Below are 11648 nucleotides of genomic sequence, written 5' to 3'. Positions count from 1 at the left end.
TTTATTATTAGAAAAATATAAAATCACATTGTCTGATCAAATACATTCAACAAGTGGCAAAAAGTGCATATAAGCCGCAGTTGTAAAGTCTCCATGATTGATCAACTACTACAAAATGCAAGTGATGCTCCAAACTTGACTTGATATTTTCTCGACTGGCCTCGTGTGCAGTTTTGACATTTGGGGCTAAGAAAAGGTCACGTCATGAATGACTGATGTTGTGGAGGGAAAAAAAATGCCCCATCTCATTTTAAATTCATGTTCATTTTTAATGGAACCTTTGGTCAATGTCAAGAACATCCGATTTGCTCGGCTCGCACCTGCGTTTTTTTCCCCTTCTTTTTCATGAGTGGGCCTCATTGAAAAAGCTTAATGCCCACCGTTTCCATAAATTGCAAACACAATCCTTTTGCATGACTTTGTTTAGGAGCCGCTCGTGACCAGCGTTTGCGTGACGAGAGTTGGAAAGTCGCCGTCTTTAGACGTGTGCATTAAAAGTTTTCCCACTTCTTCCTCATCGGCGGAGTGGAGTGGCTGCATCCCGTATTGGTTCTTCCACCAGGTCTGATACTAGAAGCGAAGGGGAGAAGATACTCAAAGAAAATGGAGTTGCAACGGGATATTGCTCGGGTGACAACAAGTGCTTGCACCGCTGACAAATACGAGCCGGCAGCAACTTCAGCAACACATAGACAAGAGATTTGATCTCTTTGTAACACCCGTCCTGCAATTATTCGGACACATCTCATACATAGCGTACACTTGCAACCGTTGGGTGAAAAATAAAACATTGTTGGGTCCAAAATGGACGATCCGCGACTTGGGTGTATTTAAACCAACGTTCTGGGAGGTTTTGTACAACACAACACAAAAAAATCTGGTCATTTTGTAGACAACACAACAACAAAAAGAGTCATTTTGTACTAAATAATCCCCCCCAAAAGGGACCCCCCCCCCCGCCTCCAATTTTTTTTATTAATTAATTAATTCATTAATCAATTACATTGGGACGTTTTGTACTAGACAACCCCCCAAAATTGGGTCATTCTGTATAAAACAGCCCTCCAAAAAGGGGCGTGGTTTATATTAGACAAATAAACAAAAAAATGGGTCATTTTGCATGATTACACCCCTCCCCAATATACAAAAAAATTAATAAATAAAATAAAAGTAATTTTGTAGACAACAACCCAAAAAATTGGGTCATTTTGTATAACCCCATAAAAAAGGGTCATTTTATACTAGACAACCCCCAAAAATGGGGCCTTTTGCACAAGATAAAAAAAAAGAAGAATTTTGTACAAAACAACCCCAAAAAATTAAGTCATTTTGTATAAATTACCTACCCGCCCCCTAAAAGGATGTTTTATACTAGATAACTAAAAAAAAATATATATTTTTTTCAAAGTCATTTTGTTCAAAACAACCCAAAAAATTGGGACATTTTGTTTAACCCCCCCCCCCACACACACACACACACACACAAAAGGGTAGTTTTATACTAGACAAATCAAAATAAAAAATAAAAAAGTAATTTTATATAAGACAACCCAAAAAATGGGGTCGTTTGTTCTAAACAGCCCCCAAAAACAACCTGAAAGACAAATTGACCCAAGTAGTGGATCAATCCATTTTTGAGCCACATTGGGTTTCTTTTTGGCCCAACTGTTTTGGAGTGTGTGATCGACTTACTTCTTTGAGTTGCGTGTTCTGAAACTCGTCCAGTTGCCGCAGGAAGCCCAGGTTGGGAGCGGCACAGGGCCGGGCGGCCCTCACGGCTGCCAGAGACTCCACCCACCCCCGACCCGTCACCGTCATGATGTAGGCCACCACCAGGGTCACGCTGCGCGAGACCCCCGCCACGCTGGCAACGCAACGCTCACAAGACTCACAAAGACAACTCGCACACTTTGGATTCGTTGGACAAACTCAAACAATTTCCACAATTCTTGCACTACTTCAGTCAGTCGTCGCCTGTTCAGTGCGGAATTTACAATCCAGGCCCGGCCGCGATATGTTGAAATATTGCTCCCGCGCATTTGAAAACATTGTCAAACAGATTTTGGAAACAGACGTTAAAAACACAAGATGTCTGCCTCACGACACTCACCAGTGGACAAGACAAGCTTCTCGTTTCAGTCTGCAGTTGTGGATGAACACGATGCTCTCTCGGAAGAAGCGAATCCTACAAACAATCACAAGACGAGCCCCAAAAATTGTGGCTACAGTTTCCAGTCAACTAATTGCAGCAACAATAAAATGAACGCGCACAAAATGTGAAGCAAAACGCAGCTGTGCACGATTGCAAGTGTGGAAATGTTTCATATATTTGATTTGTACGGAAGAGGATTAGCTGAGGCCAGCGAAGAGGGGAAAAAAAGGTTGGCAAGATTCTGACTTCATTCTCAGAATTCTCACTTGATCACGATCATCTCAGAATTCTGACTTTGTGACGAAGCGCTAAGAATTGTGGGGGGGGAAGTCAGAAAGTCCGAATTCAGAATAAAGTCGCAATTCTCACTTTAAAGTCAGTCTGACTTGAGTCAGCATTCTTTTTTTTTCTTTTTCCTACGGGAGAGCTCAGTATTGTTCATTCGATTTGACATCATCATTGCTCTCCTTTTTTTTTTTTTTTAAAAAAAATCCAACAAATCAATTAAAAAAAAATTTAATAAATGTTTTTTTTTTTTTTAAATACATATACATATATATATACACATATACACACATATATATATATATATATATATATATATATATATATATATATACCCTTTTTTTTTGTATGTGGGTGAGTATGTGTATGTGCGTGTGTGTGTGCGTGCGTGCGTGCGTGCGAGCGTGTGTGTATTCATCAGTTCACCTAAAGCCCATTAAAAAAAAATCCCATACTAATAATATAATATAATAATAAATTGCCAGATGCAGAAACATCAATGTAAGTTATCACGATGTGGTGGCTCTCGCTAACAGACAGAATTAAGTAACCGGAATTAGGTTAAAAAATTCTATATACGTAGACCATGTTTCTATCAATTTTTATATTTGTTTTTTATTTGAGGCAGATATTTTTTCAGCATTCTGAGATTAAAGTCGGAATCCTGCCAAGCTTGAATCCGCAGATTTGTGATTGACGACTTCCATTTCGCCATGAAAATGTTTTGTTTCAACCGTACTGCAAGATGTGCTGTGTGGTTCTCATACTTACAGGTTTTGTTTCCTATGATCGGCCGCAACGATACAAAGATACGTCATGTCCTAAAAAGGAGGAAAAAAGTTTCGATGGGAGAATTAGTGGCGGCGAATATTATCAGTAAATCAAAGACGTATCCTGGAAAAGCTTTAAGAGTCAAAGCAGGTCATCTTGTCAAGATTGACCAAGTTCCTTCCGAGGGACGAACGAACGACGGCCCCCGAAACCTTGCCCCTCTGACCCTCAGCACGGGTGCACTAAAGGTCATGAAATCCTCATCTGGGCCTGAATGGGTCTTTTTTTTTTTTTTTTTTTTTTTTTGCACCTGGCAGCTGAGGTTGAAACTGCCTTGTTGTCCCTGATTGACTAAGAAAAGGCCTGAAACCGTCGGACACGTTCACGCGCACGTTACAGCGCATGCAAATAAACACACACACACACACACACACACACACACACACACACACACACACATAACGGCACTCAGCGAAATAATCATCTTTTTCTGATCGTCATCAAGTTCCCAAATACAGTCATTAATACTTCGATAAAATATAACCCAACACAGTGAATGCACACTCTAAAAAATAGTTGGATGAAAAAAATTTAAAATAAATTGGGTCAAAAAGGGGCCAACCCAACACATTGGGTTATTCATTTGAAACAAAAAGTTGGGTTGAAAAACACACACACAAAACAGCCCAATTTTGTGGGTTATTTTGTACAAAACTAATATTTTGGAGGGTTGTTTATTGCAAAAACAAAACAAACAAAAAAAACACATTTTTTGGTTGTTTTGTTGGTTGTTTTTGACCCAACCTCTTTTAGACTCAAAAAGTTGGATCAGTCCCTTCTTTAGCCAGTTTGGGTTATTTTTGACTGAATTGTTTAATTGGAGTGGGAGACAAGCAAGTCTCACTGGGAATCGAAATTTGTCATTTGTTGTGAATGGGAGTGTGCAGCCTACCTAAAAATGGATGGGTCAAAAATAACCCAGTGTTGGTTAAAAAAATGGGTTATTACTACTTTGGTAAATTTGACTTGTTCTGTTATAAAACAAACCTGCTGTTTGGGTTGTTTTGTACAAAATAAGGCCAAAAGTTGGGTCATATTAACCCAAGTAGCGACTCATGCCAGTTATTGACCAAAACTGGATTGTTTTTGACCCGGCAGTTTTTAGAGTGCACACATGGCAAGGCAAGGAAGGCCATTTAGTGTGTTTGTTTTTCAAAAAATATGTTTTTTTTGAAAACGAATCAAGGGGCCACAAATGAAAAGCAGCGTGAAGGATTAAGATGCATTCTGTTCATTAAGATTTAAATCAAACTAGCACAGTGCAAAAGTAGCAAATTGACTGTCAAGTGTCCTCTCTGAGGACCCGCGAGGTCAGTCAAATTATCAACCGTTTTTTTTATGCAAATGAACCATTTGCTTATTTCGAGCCACGTTGCGAAAACAGTCATCGTCATGCCACACATCTCAAAAAAGCTGCGTCACAGGAAAAGAGATTCTTTCGGCACGATGTGTCAGGATAAAAGAATGCAACATCAACATTTGTAGTGGGACATTCTTGATCCCATAATTGGGGCAACCAATCGTCTCTCCCCGTCCCGAATCTTCGTTTGTTATTTCGGACTTTTGCTTCAAACTTTGTGGAACCAAATTAGAGAAGGTGGATGACAAAATCTCCTCCAGGACACAACGCAGAGTCCAAAAAGGCGAGCACGGCAACATTTTATACACAATCTTACTCAAAAGTACGATATTCAAACGTATTTGCAAATAAAAGACTGTAAGCACGTTCAAAAGCAAAGAAATAAAAAGAACGTGCAGCGAAATTAATTTCAAACTACTTTGCCGACCTTAATGACGCGCGTGCATAAAAACATTTTCAACCCGGACTTGAAAGTATTTACACTCGGGGCTGACTTCACTGCTGTTGCCAGCTTATTATTCCGTTGGTGTGCAGCACAACAGCAAAATGCCGCTTCACCATGTTTGCTTCGAACTCAGGGTTCCACTCATTGACCCGAGTCTGCAGACCTCAAATTCATGGGTTTATATTCACTGAGCATTTCTTCCATGTATTGAGGAAGCAAAACGTTTCCGTGACCAGTCGCAAAAAAGCGCCTTTGGACCCGGCGGTTCCGTTTGGTGCGCGAGAACTTGACCCCACCGCACAGTGCCCCGACCTCAACCCCGTCCAACACCATCGATCAACTGACGAGATGAATTGGAACATTTGGAAAGACAAGAATGCAGAGCAGCCCTTGAAAATGTGCTCCGCAGCGCTCGGAGCCCGTTTTGCTCAGACGAGGTTCTAACGGGCCGCTCGACCACGCAAGAGACGACAAATCACCTCCAAGACGGCTGCAGGTGCGTCATGGATGGAAAGGATGTGCGTGATGTTGTGCCGCCTCAGCAGATCTTTGTCGCCGGCATCTGCGGATGCAACAAAACAGAACGCAAAATCGACAATGAGCAAATATTTGGCTCTCCGATACTGGCCCGAGGCAAGAAACAGCTCAAGGTTTGAATCAAATGTTGCTCTTCGACAGGAAGCCAAGCTTTTTCAACAGATGTTCCACTTTAACCCTTGACCCCCCGCCCATTTTTGTTTAACCTTCACCTGCTACGCCAAAAGTGGGCAATGTGGGTCCTGGAGGGTTTGCGGCTTTCTCGCTTCCGACACAAGCTGATTCACATCAACAGGGTGTGATCATACATCAGCTGTGTCGGAGAAGGGAAACATCCCAAGGCTGCAGGACTGCGGCCCTCGATGCCCACCTCTGCGCTACGCGAGCACGTTGAACACAGCAAAGGGAGTTCATACGGACGCTCACGTTAGATTTGTTGTATGCGGACCACATTTGGCTTGCGTTCAGCTTTTCTGTTCTTCTTTTTTTAAACGAGAACAAAACAAGCAAAATTAGCAAATGTATTAAGTTGACGCTGTTTTCAAATATTGACTTTGTTAGAGTGGAGAGTTAGAGATGTAGAATAGAGAATTTGACAGGAAAACAAATCAAGTAAAAATGCGTCAGGTGAAGCCGCAGCTCATCAGGCCTTCGTTCATTTTTTTACGAGGATTCCAACAATACACAAAATTCATCAACTGACAAAGTGAAATTTGACATTCTTTTTTTTTTTTTCAGGACATCCTTATTTATTTATTTTTACGTTTGTGCAGACCAAACCTTTTGAAGGTCTGACACACCTACGGGACGCCCGCCTCTTGAAAAGTCCTCAAATTGCAAGCAGAAAATCTTAAAACTCACAAAAAACTCACAATTCATGTTACATGTAACGGTCCAATCATGATCATAAAGAGATTAAAAATCTTTTTTTACAAAGACACGGAAAACCTTACCTTTGATATTTCCCACATAAAGATCTGGCAGCACCTGCAGGAACGCAGACAAAAATGAAAGTTGGAAATGCGCGGCGTGTGCAAATCCTCCCGACTGACCTTATTGATTCCATTTCCCATCGCTGACAACAAGAAAGTCCAACACAAATGCAGGAGAAAAGTCCACTTGCTTGTTGTTGCCGTCACCTTCGGGACCCCAATGACGACTCGATGTCAACGCGACCCCTCGGACCATCCGCAGCTTTCCGCGTCTGCGCCCCGACGGTGATCCGGGCGGGATGAGCTAATGTCACCAAAAGAGCGGTCGCAGGTTTATATTTAGCGCTCACGGGGCGTCATGGGGCAGATGACAGCCGCATTCCAAACGCACAAAGATGGACGCGGGTCCGAGGGCAGAGCACAGCTCGCGTGCATGCGGGTCAAACGGCGGCTCGCGAGACCATTTATATTTTTCACTTCATGACATCATTTTCCCGGCAATTCGGTCCTGATCATCTGAAAACAACCTTAGTTATTTCTTATCAATAAAAATTTATTATTTAGGGATGTCAGGCGATTAAAATTTGTAATCATAATTAATCGCATGACCTTAAGTTTTCATATGCTTGTTAACATAAAAGTGGGCAAAATGTTAAACTAATAGAAATATGTAATTTCGTAATAATTCATAAAATGTTAAAATTAGAAAGATGTACTGTAAAAAACAAGTGTGATATTGATTTGCGTTGGTCATTTTTCTGCCACTAGATGGCATAATTGCATTTGTAAGACGGTGACAGCTCAGTGCAATTTTCTTTTCATAGTAAAAGCGCGCTCATCTTTAACATGAAGTAACGTGTGAAATTCTGCATTTTTAAAATGATAAAATACTACTTTGACCTCAGTCTCCACAAATATATACATTATTATTACATTTATTACTGCTAAATTTTGATGTGGACGTTGCGACTGCAATTCCCCCAGTACGGGCTTTTCAAGTAAGGGGCATGAATTCCATGAATTCCTGCCGCTAGTTGTTGACAAACTCCACTCATCAATTTATTTCCAGAAAATTTTGCTGCACGGCGGAAACACGACCAAAAGTTGTGCTAGACTGAGATGTAATCAAACAAAGTAACTTTACAGAATCATTATTGGGAGGAACGATAAGTAAGCAATAATGTCAAATGTGGTCAGTGATGACAAAAGATGCTCCTCTTAAATTCAATCAAAGTTGCTTTATCAGAAGAGTCGATCCACGTTTGTGGAGATCTGCTGATGTTTGAAATGTCATCTCAGAAATGTTGCTTCAATTGGCGACGGCCATGTTGTGCTGAAACGTGAGCTCATTTCATGTCACTTTATTTCCAGTAAATGCTGCTTCATCTTCCGCGACGTTATTTTTAACCACCTTTACGTGTTGCTTTGCGGTGTGGTGTCGCGTTCCTGTGTGTGGTTCGCAAGGTGGGACGGCTCCGACGCGTTGGCGTTTACAATAAAGCCACCTCACACGTGAGCTCAACAATAATTCTCCAAACATGTTCGCCACGGCCACATTTAGGGACAGCACAACTTATCACAGACTCGTCTTTTTCCTTTCACTTAGCGTTATTTTGAGCCCTTGCCCATTAATGGGCAGAAGCTTGATGGTCATCACAATGGATGGCAAGTTTCTTGAAACAGAAGCTGCACTTGATGAGCCACACAGCGGAAAGCCAAACTCCAGATGTGGCAAATCCAGGTCCAGAAAGTAAAAACCCTGCCACAGTTTGGCTTTAGCCGCCGGTGTTAGCTAGCTAGGGAGCTAGCAGCTCCCCGGGTGCTCGGCAAGCTAGCTAGCTAGCACCGGCGGCTAAAGCCAAACTGTGGCAAGGTTTTTACTTTTTGAACCTGGATTTGCCACCTCTGCCAAACTCCTACAGCAGCCGAGAGACAAATCAGTTTCTTCCTATATGAATTACACAGAACTGTACAAATATCTTGGTGTGTACTTTCACTTTAAATTGGAATGAGGGGCCGAGCCGGATGAGTTATTTGAAATGCGAATTGGCGACAGCGAGTCCTTTGGTGTACTTTGACTTTAAATGCGACAAGAGTCGGCGCTCGACCGACCACGACTTTTGAGCTCAATGTTTAAACCATCAGACCTTCGGTCGGACGTTTGCACGAGCACGAATGTCGCCGTTGCTGTGTGGAGGACGTCTGCTCAAGCTGAGGAGAACGACGGCCGCCATGGCCGCGCAGATGCAGTCGTACTGGTAACAAACGCGTCCGCTCTTCATTTCGTCTCTTTTGGCTTTTCAAACCGCAGCGATGCGTGAAGCGGGACGACCGAAAGAGAAAGAGGAGGAAATGTCACTCGCTCGCTGCATGTTCGACAGTCATGACGTCACGTGTAAGAGGAAATGATTCGTGCGTGATTTGTCATGGCCGCTAGATGGCGTCGTGTCTAGAGCATATGAAGGAAAACAAAACGATTGCGGAAATAACCTCAATTCACAATGTTATAATTACTAAGTTTAACTCTTCACCTCTCACGCAGTAACTTTGTTATTTGATAGGCATATTAATTCCCTCAGTTTAACTCTTGTAAACATTTGCTTTTTTGGATACGCATGACTTTCTCCCTCACCCAAATCAACAAGTGTTGTATTTACTAACAGTAAAATTGTCAACAGTACAATATTATGTGAAACTAGCTGATGTATCTCGTTAAGTTACTTTTCCAACTCGTTTTCAAACAAGCAGCACTGTTTTCCTTTGGAATACTTAATGTCGACTTTCATTTTTATTTTTTTTTTGTATTTTGCCGGCAGCTCTTCACTGACGTGTGGCCGGCAAAAAGTCAATGGAGTCCAACTTTACTATGAGAAGGCTGGCACCGGGAAACATGCAGTGCTGTTGATTCCTGGTGCTTTGGGTACAAACTTGCATGCACAACACTAACACTTAATGTTATGGTGGAGCCAAAATAGTTTAACATTTGGTATGGTGGATAGTAAAAGCCCCCGGTTCAAATGTCACGTTTTTGTCATGTAAAAACGAGACCGAGATAAACGTTTGCCACCATTAATGCAGCTTTTAACTTTTACATCTCAACTGCTGGGGGAATTTGATATTTTTGAAAGGTGAAGTACAAATAATTGACTCAGCACAATACAAACCAAACAGGGACGATTGAAAGCAAAACAAAAAGAATTTGTAAATCTTTATTTATTTTTTTTACACAACAGGAAGTACAAAGACGGATTTTCAACCTCAGCTCAAGTCTTTGAACCGGGACCTTTTCACGGTGGTGGGCTGGGATCCACGTGGTTATGGACAATCGCGACCTCCCGACCGAGACTTTCCTCTTGACTTCTTTGAAAGGGATGCCAGGGATGGCGTGGATCTTATGAAGGTAAGTTGCGGAGCTGCCCGGAAGCCCGAAGTAAGTCTCGACCTTCAACTTTTCTTCCTTGCATCAAAAACATGCGCCGCGTTCGAGAACAGCAAGTTGTGCAAAAAAAAAAAAAACCCGGCTATGTCTCTAAGATGTACATTTCTAGACACCACAAAATGAAAATGATGTCAAGGTCACAAAACTAAACGAGTCATCGATTCCTTTGATTGACTTAGCAGTGAGGGTATTCTTGATTTCAGACTTTGGGCTTTGCCACGTTTTCTCTGCTGGGCTGGAGCGACGGCGGCATCACGGCCTTAATTGCCGCCGCCAAGAACCCACATTTGATCAACAAGACGCTCGTCTGGGGATCCAACGCGTTCGTCTCACAAAAGGACCTGGACATTTACGCGTGTAAATGCACGCCACGTGCCGCTCTTCCGTTCCTCCTGGTCCGATTTGCAGACTTTGTTTTGCCTTCCATGTTTGGCGTGCGGGACCCTCAAAGCGGTGCGCGATGTTTCCAAATGGAGTGCACGGATGAGGGCGCCGATGGAGGAGGTGTACGGAGCGCACGTCTTTGCCAAAACGTGGCAAGCTTGGGTGGACGGCGTCGCGCAGTTTGCACGCAGACCCAAAGGTGAGTTTCCATTTCAAATTGCAATCGAAATGGCCGAGTGGCACCCGCGCAGCAAGCCTTTCCCAAAAACGTCTTTCAACGTCTTTGTTTTAGGAAACATCTGCATCGACCTTCTGCCTCTGATCCGATGCCCGACTCTGATCGTTCACGGAGAGAAAGATCCGATGGTGCCCAGCTGCCACCCGCACTTCCTCCTCAAACATATCCAGGGCTCACGGTGAGAGCGAATGTCAGGAAAGTCATGGCGGCCTTCCACTGTACACGCCTTGAAGTCATTCTGTTTGTTCCCTTGGCACATTTAGATTGCATCTGATGCCAGAAGGAAAGCACAATCTCCACCTGAGGTTTCCTGAAGAATTCAACAAAGTGGTGGAAGATTTTCTCCAAGAAAGACAGCAAGATTTCATATAGTGGAACGAAACACTGCGACGTACGCGGACTGCGTTTTGCTGTAAACGCACACATTCGATATTGATTCTTTCAACAAATGACCGTTTCGTCTTGAAAGGATCAAACGTCATCTAAAGTTTTTACTGGCTCGATATTATTGAAGTAAGATGTTGAATTCATTTGCTAACTAGAGAATGCGATTTCTGGAGATTTTGCGTGCGAAGGCTGAATGAAAAATGGTCTCATGATTTGGAATGACATCAAATGTTGGGAAATAATATTGAAGGATCCGGAATGAGCCAAACAGTTTCGAGTTGGGACCGTTTGAATCAGTCCAAAAATGTAGAAGAGGAGAATTTTTTTTTTTTTTTTTTTGATGAGTGTGAATTCTTGGCATGTGGAAAATCGTTCCAAAGGTGAATTCAGTGTGCTGAAATGATTTGAATGTGTTAAGTTGAATGTGCCGTTGGCAATAAACAACAAATGCTTGGTTGAAAAATAGTAGAAATAAATTGTGATTTATTTGTGGGGGTGAACATTTTGGAATATGACTGCAAAAATGTGAATTTTTTTTGTACGTGTGAATTTTTGGAGTGAGAAAAATGCAAGCACAGATGATGTGAGATTTTTAGAATTGGAACGGTGGGAATCTGAAAAGAGGACAAAAAAAGTCAAAAATACGCAATTTCTGGAG

The 11648-nt window shown here is 42.2% G+C and overlaps 2 protein-coding genes across 3 annotated transcripts; one reads left to right on the top strand and one right to left on the bottom strand.

Annotated features, from left to right (window-relative positions):
* Positions 1–15: 15 nt before the first annotated feature.
* On the bottom strand, positions 16–8838 carry LOC144062233 (dual specificity protein phosphatase 22-B-like). Its single transcript, XM_077583387.1, has 8 exons — positions 8690–8838; positions 6663–6846; positions 6564–6597; positions 5553–5635; positions 3209–3258; positions 2111–2185; positions 1693–1864; positions 16–570 (listed from the first exon to the last, which is right to left on the bottom strand). The coding sequence occupies exons 2-8, from the start codon at positions 6681–6683 to the stop codon at positions 424–426; spliced, it is 582 nt and encodes a 193-aa protein (XP_077439513.1). The 5' UTR covers positions 6684–6846; positions 8690–8838; the 3' UTR covers positions 16–423.
* On the top strand, positions 8650–11602 carry bphl (biphenyl hydrolase like). 2 transcript variants are annotated; one of them, XM_077583383.1, is made up of 7 exons: positions 8650–8800; positions 9359–9462; positions 9776–9942; positions 10185–10338; positions 10433–10564; positions 10658–10781; positions 10867–11597. In XM_077583383.1, the coding sequence occupies exons 1-7, from the start codon at positions 8718–8720 to the stop codon at positions 10973–10975; spliced, it is 873 nt and encodes a 290-aa protein (XP_077439509.1). In that variant the 5' UTR covers positions 8650–8717; the 3' UTR covers positions 10976–11597. The 2 variants fall into 2 exon arrangements, with proteins under 2 accessions (XP_077439509.1, XP_077439508.1); XM_077583382.1 differs by having other exon boundaries at positions 10185–10564; positions 10867–11602.
* Positions 11603–11648: the final 46 nt, after the last annotated feature.

The sequence above is a fragment of the Vanacampus margaritifer genome, chromosome 13, assembly GCF_051991255.1.
Source record: "Vanacampus margaritifer isolate UIUO_Vmar chromosome 13, RoL_Vmar_1.0, whole genome shotgun sequence".
Lineage (NCBI taxonomy): Eukaryota > Metazoa > Chordata > Actinopteri > Syngnathiformes > Syngnathidae > Vanacampus > Vanacampus margaritifer.
This window is presented reverse-complemented; position numbering and strand designations above follow the sequence as displayed.

Excerpts from the sequence above, each read along its gene's own strand:
- LOC144062233 (XM_077583387.1), bottom strand. The coding sequence starts at position 6,683 with ATGGGAAATGGAATCAATAAG. Across the intron at positions 6,598-6,662 it reads TGGGAAATGGAATCAATAAG|GTGCTGCCAGATCTTTATGT; the intron begins GTCAGTCGGGAG and ends GCGTTCCTGCAG. Across the intron at positions 571-1,692 it reads AGAACACGCAACTCAAAGAA|TATCAGACCTGGTGGAAGAA; the intron begins GTAAGTCGATCA and ends CTTCGCTTCTAG.
- bphl (XM_077583382.1), top strand. The coding sequence starts at position 8,718 with ATGTCGCCGTTGCTGTGTGGAGGACGTCTGCTCAAGCTGAGGAGAACG. Across the intron at positions 9,463-9,775 it reads GTTGATTCCTGGTGCTTTGG|GAAGTACAAAGACGGATTTT; the intron begins GTACAAACTTGC and ends TTTACACAACAG. Across the intron at positions 10,782-10,866 it reads AAACATATCCAGGGCTCACG|ATTGCATCTGATGCCAGAAG; the intron begins GTGAGAGCGAAT and ends TGGCACATTTAG.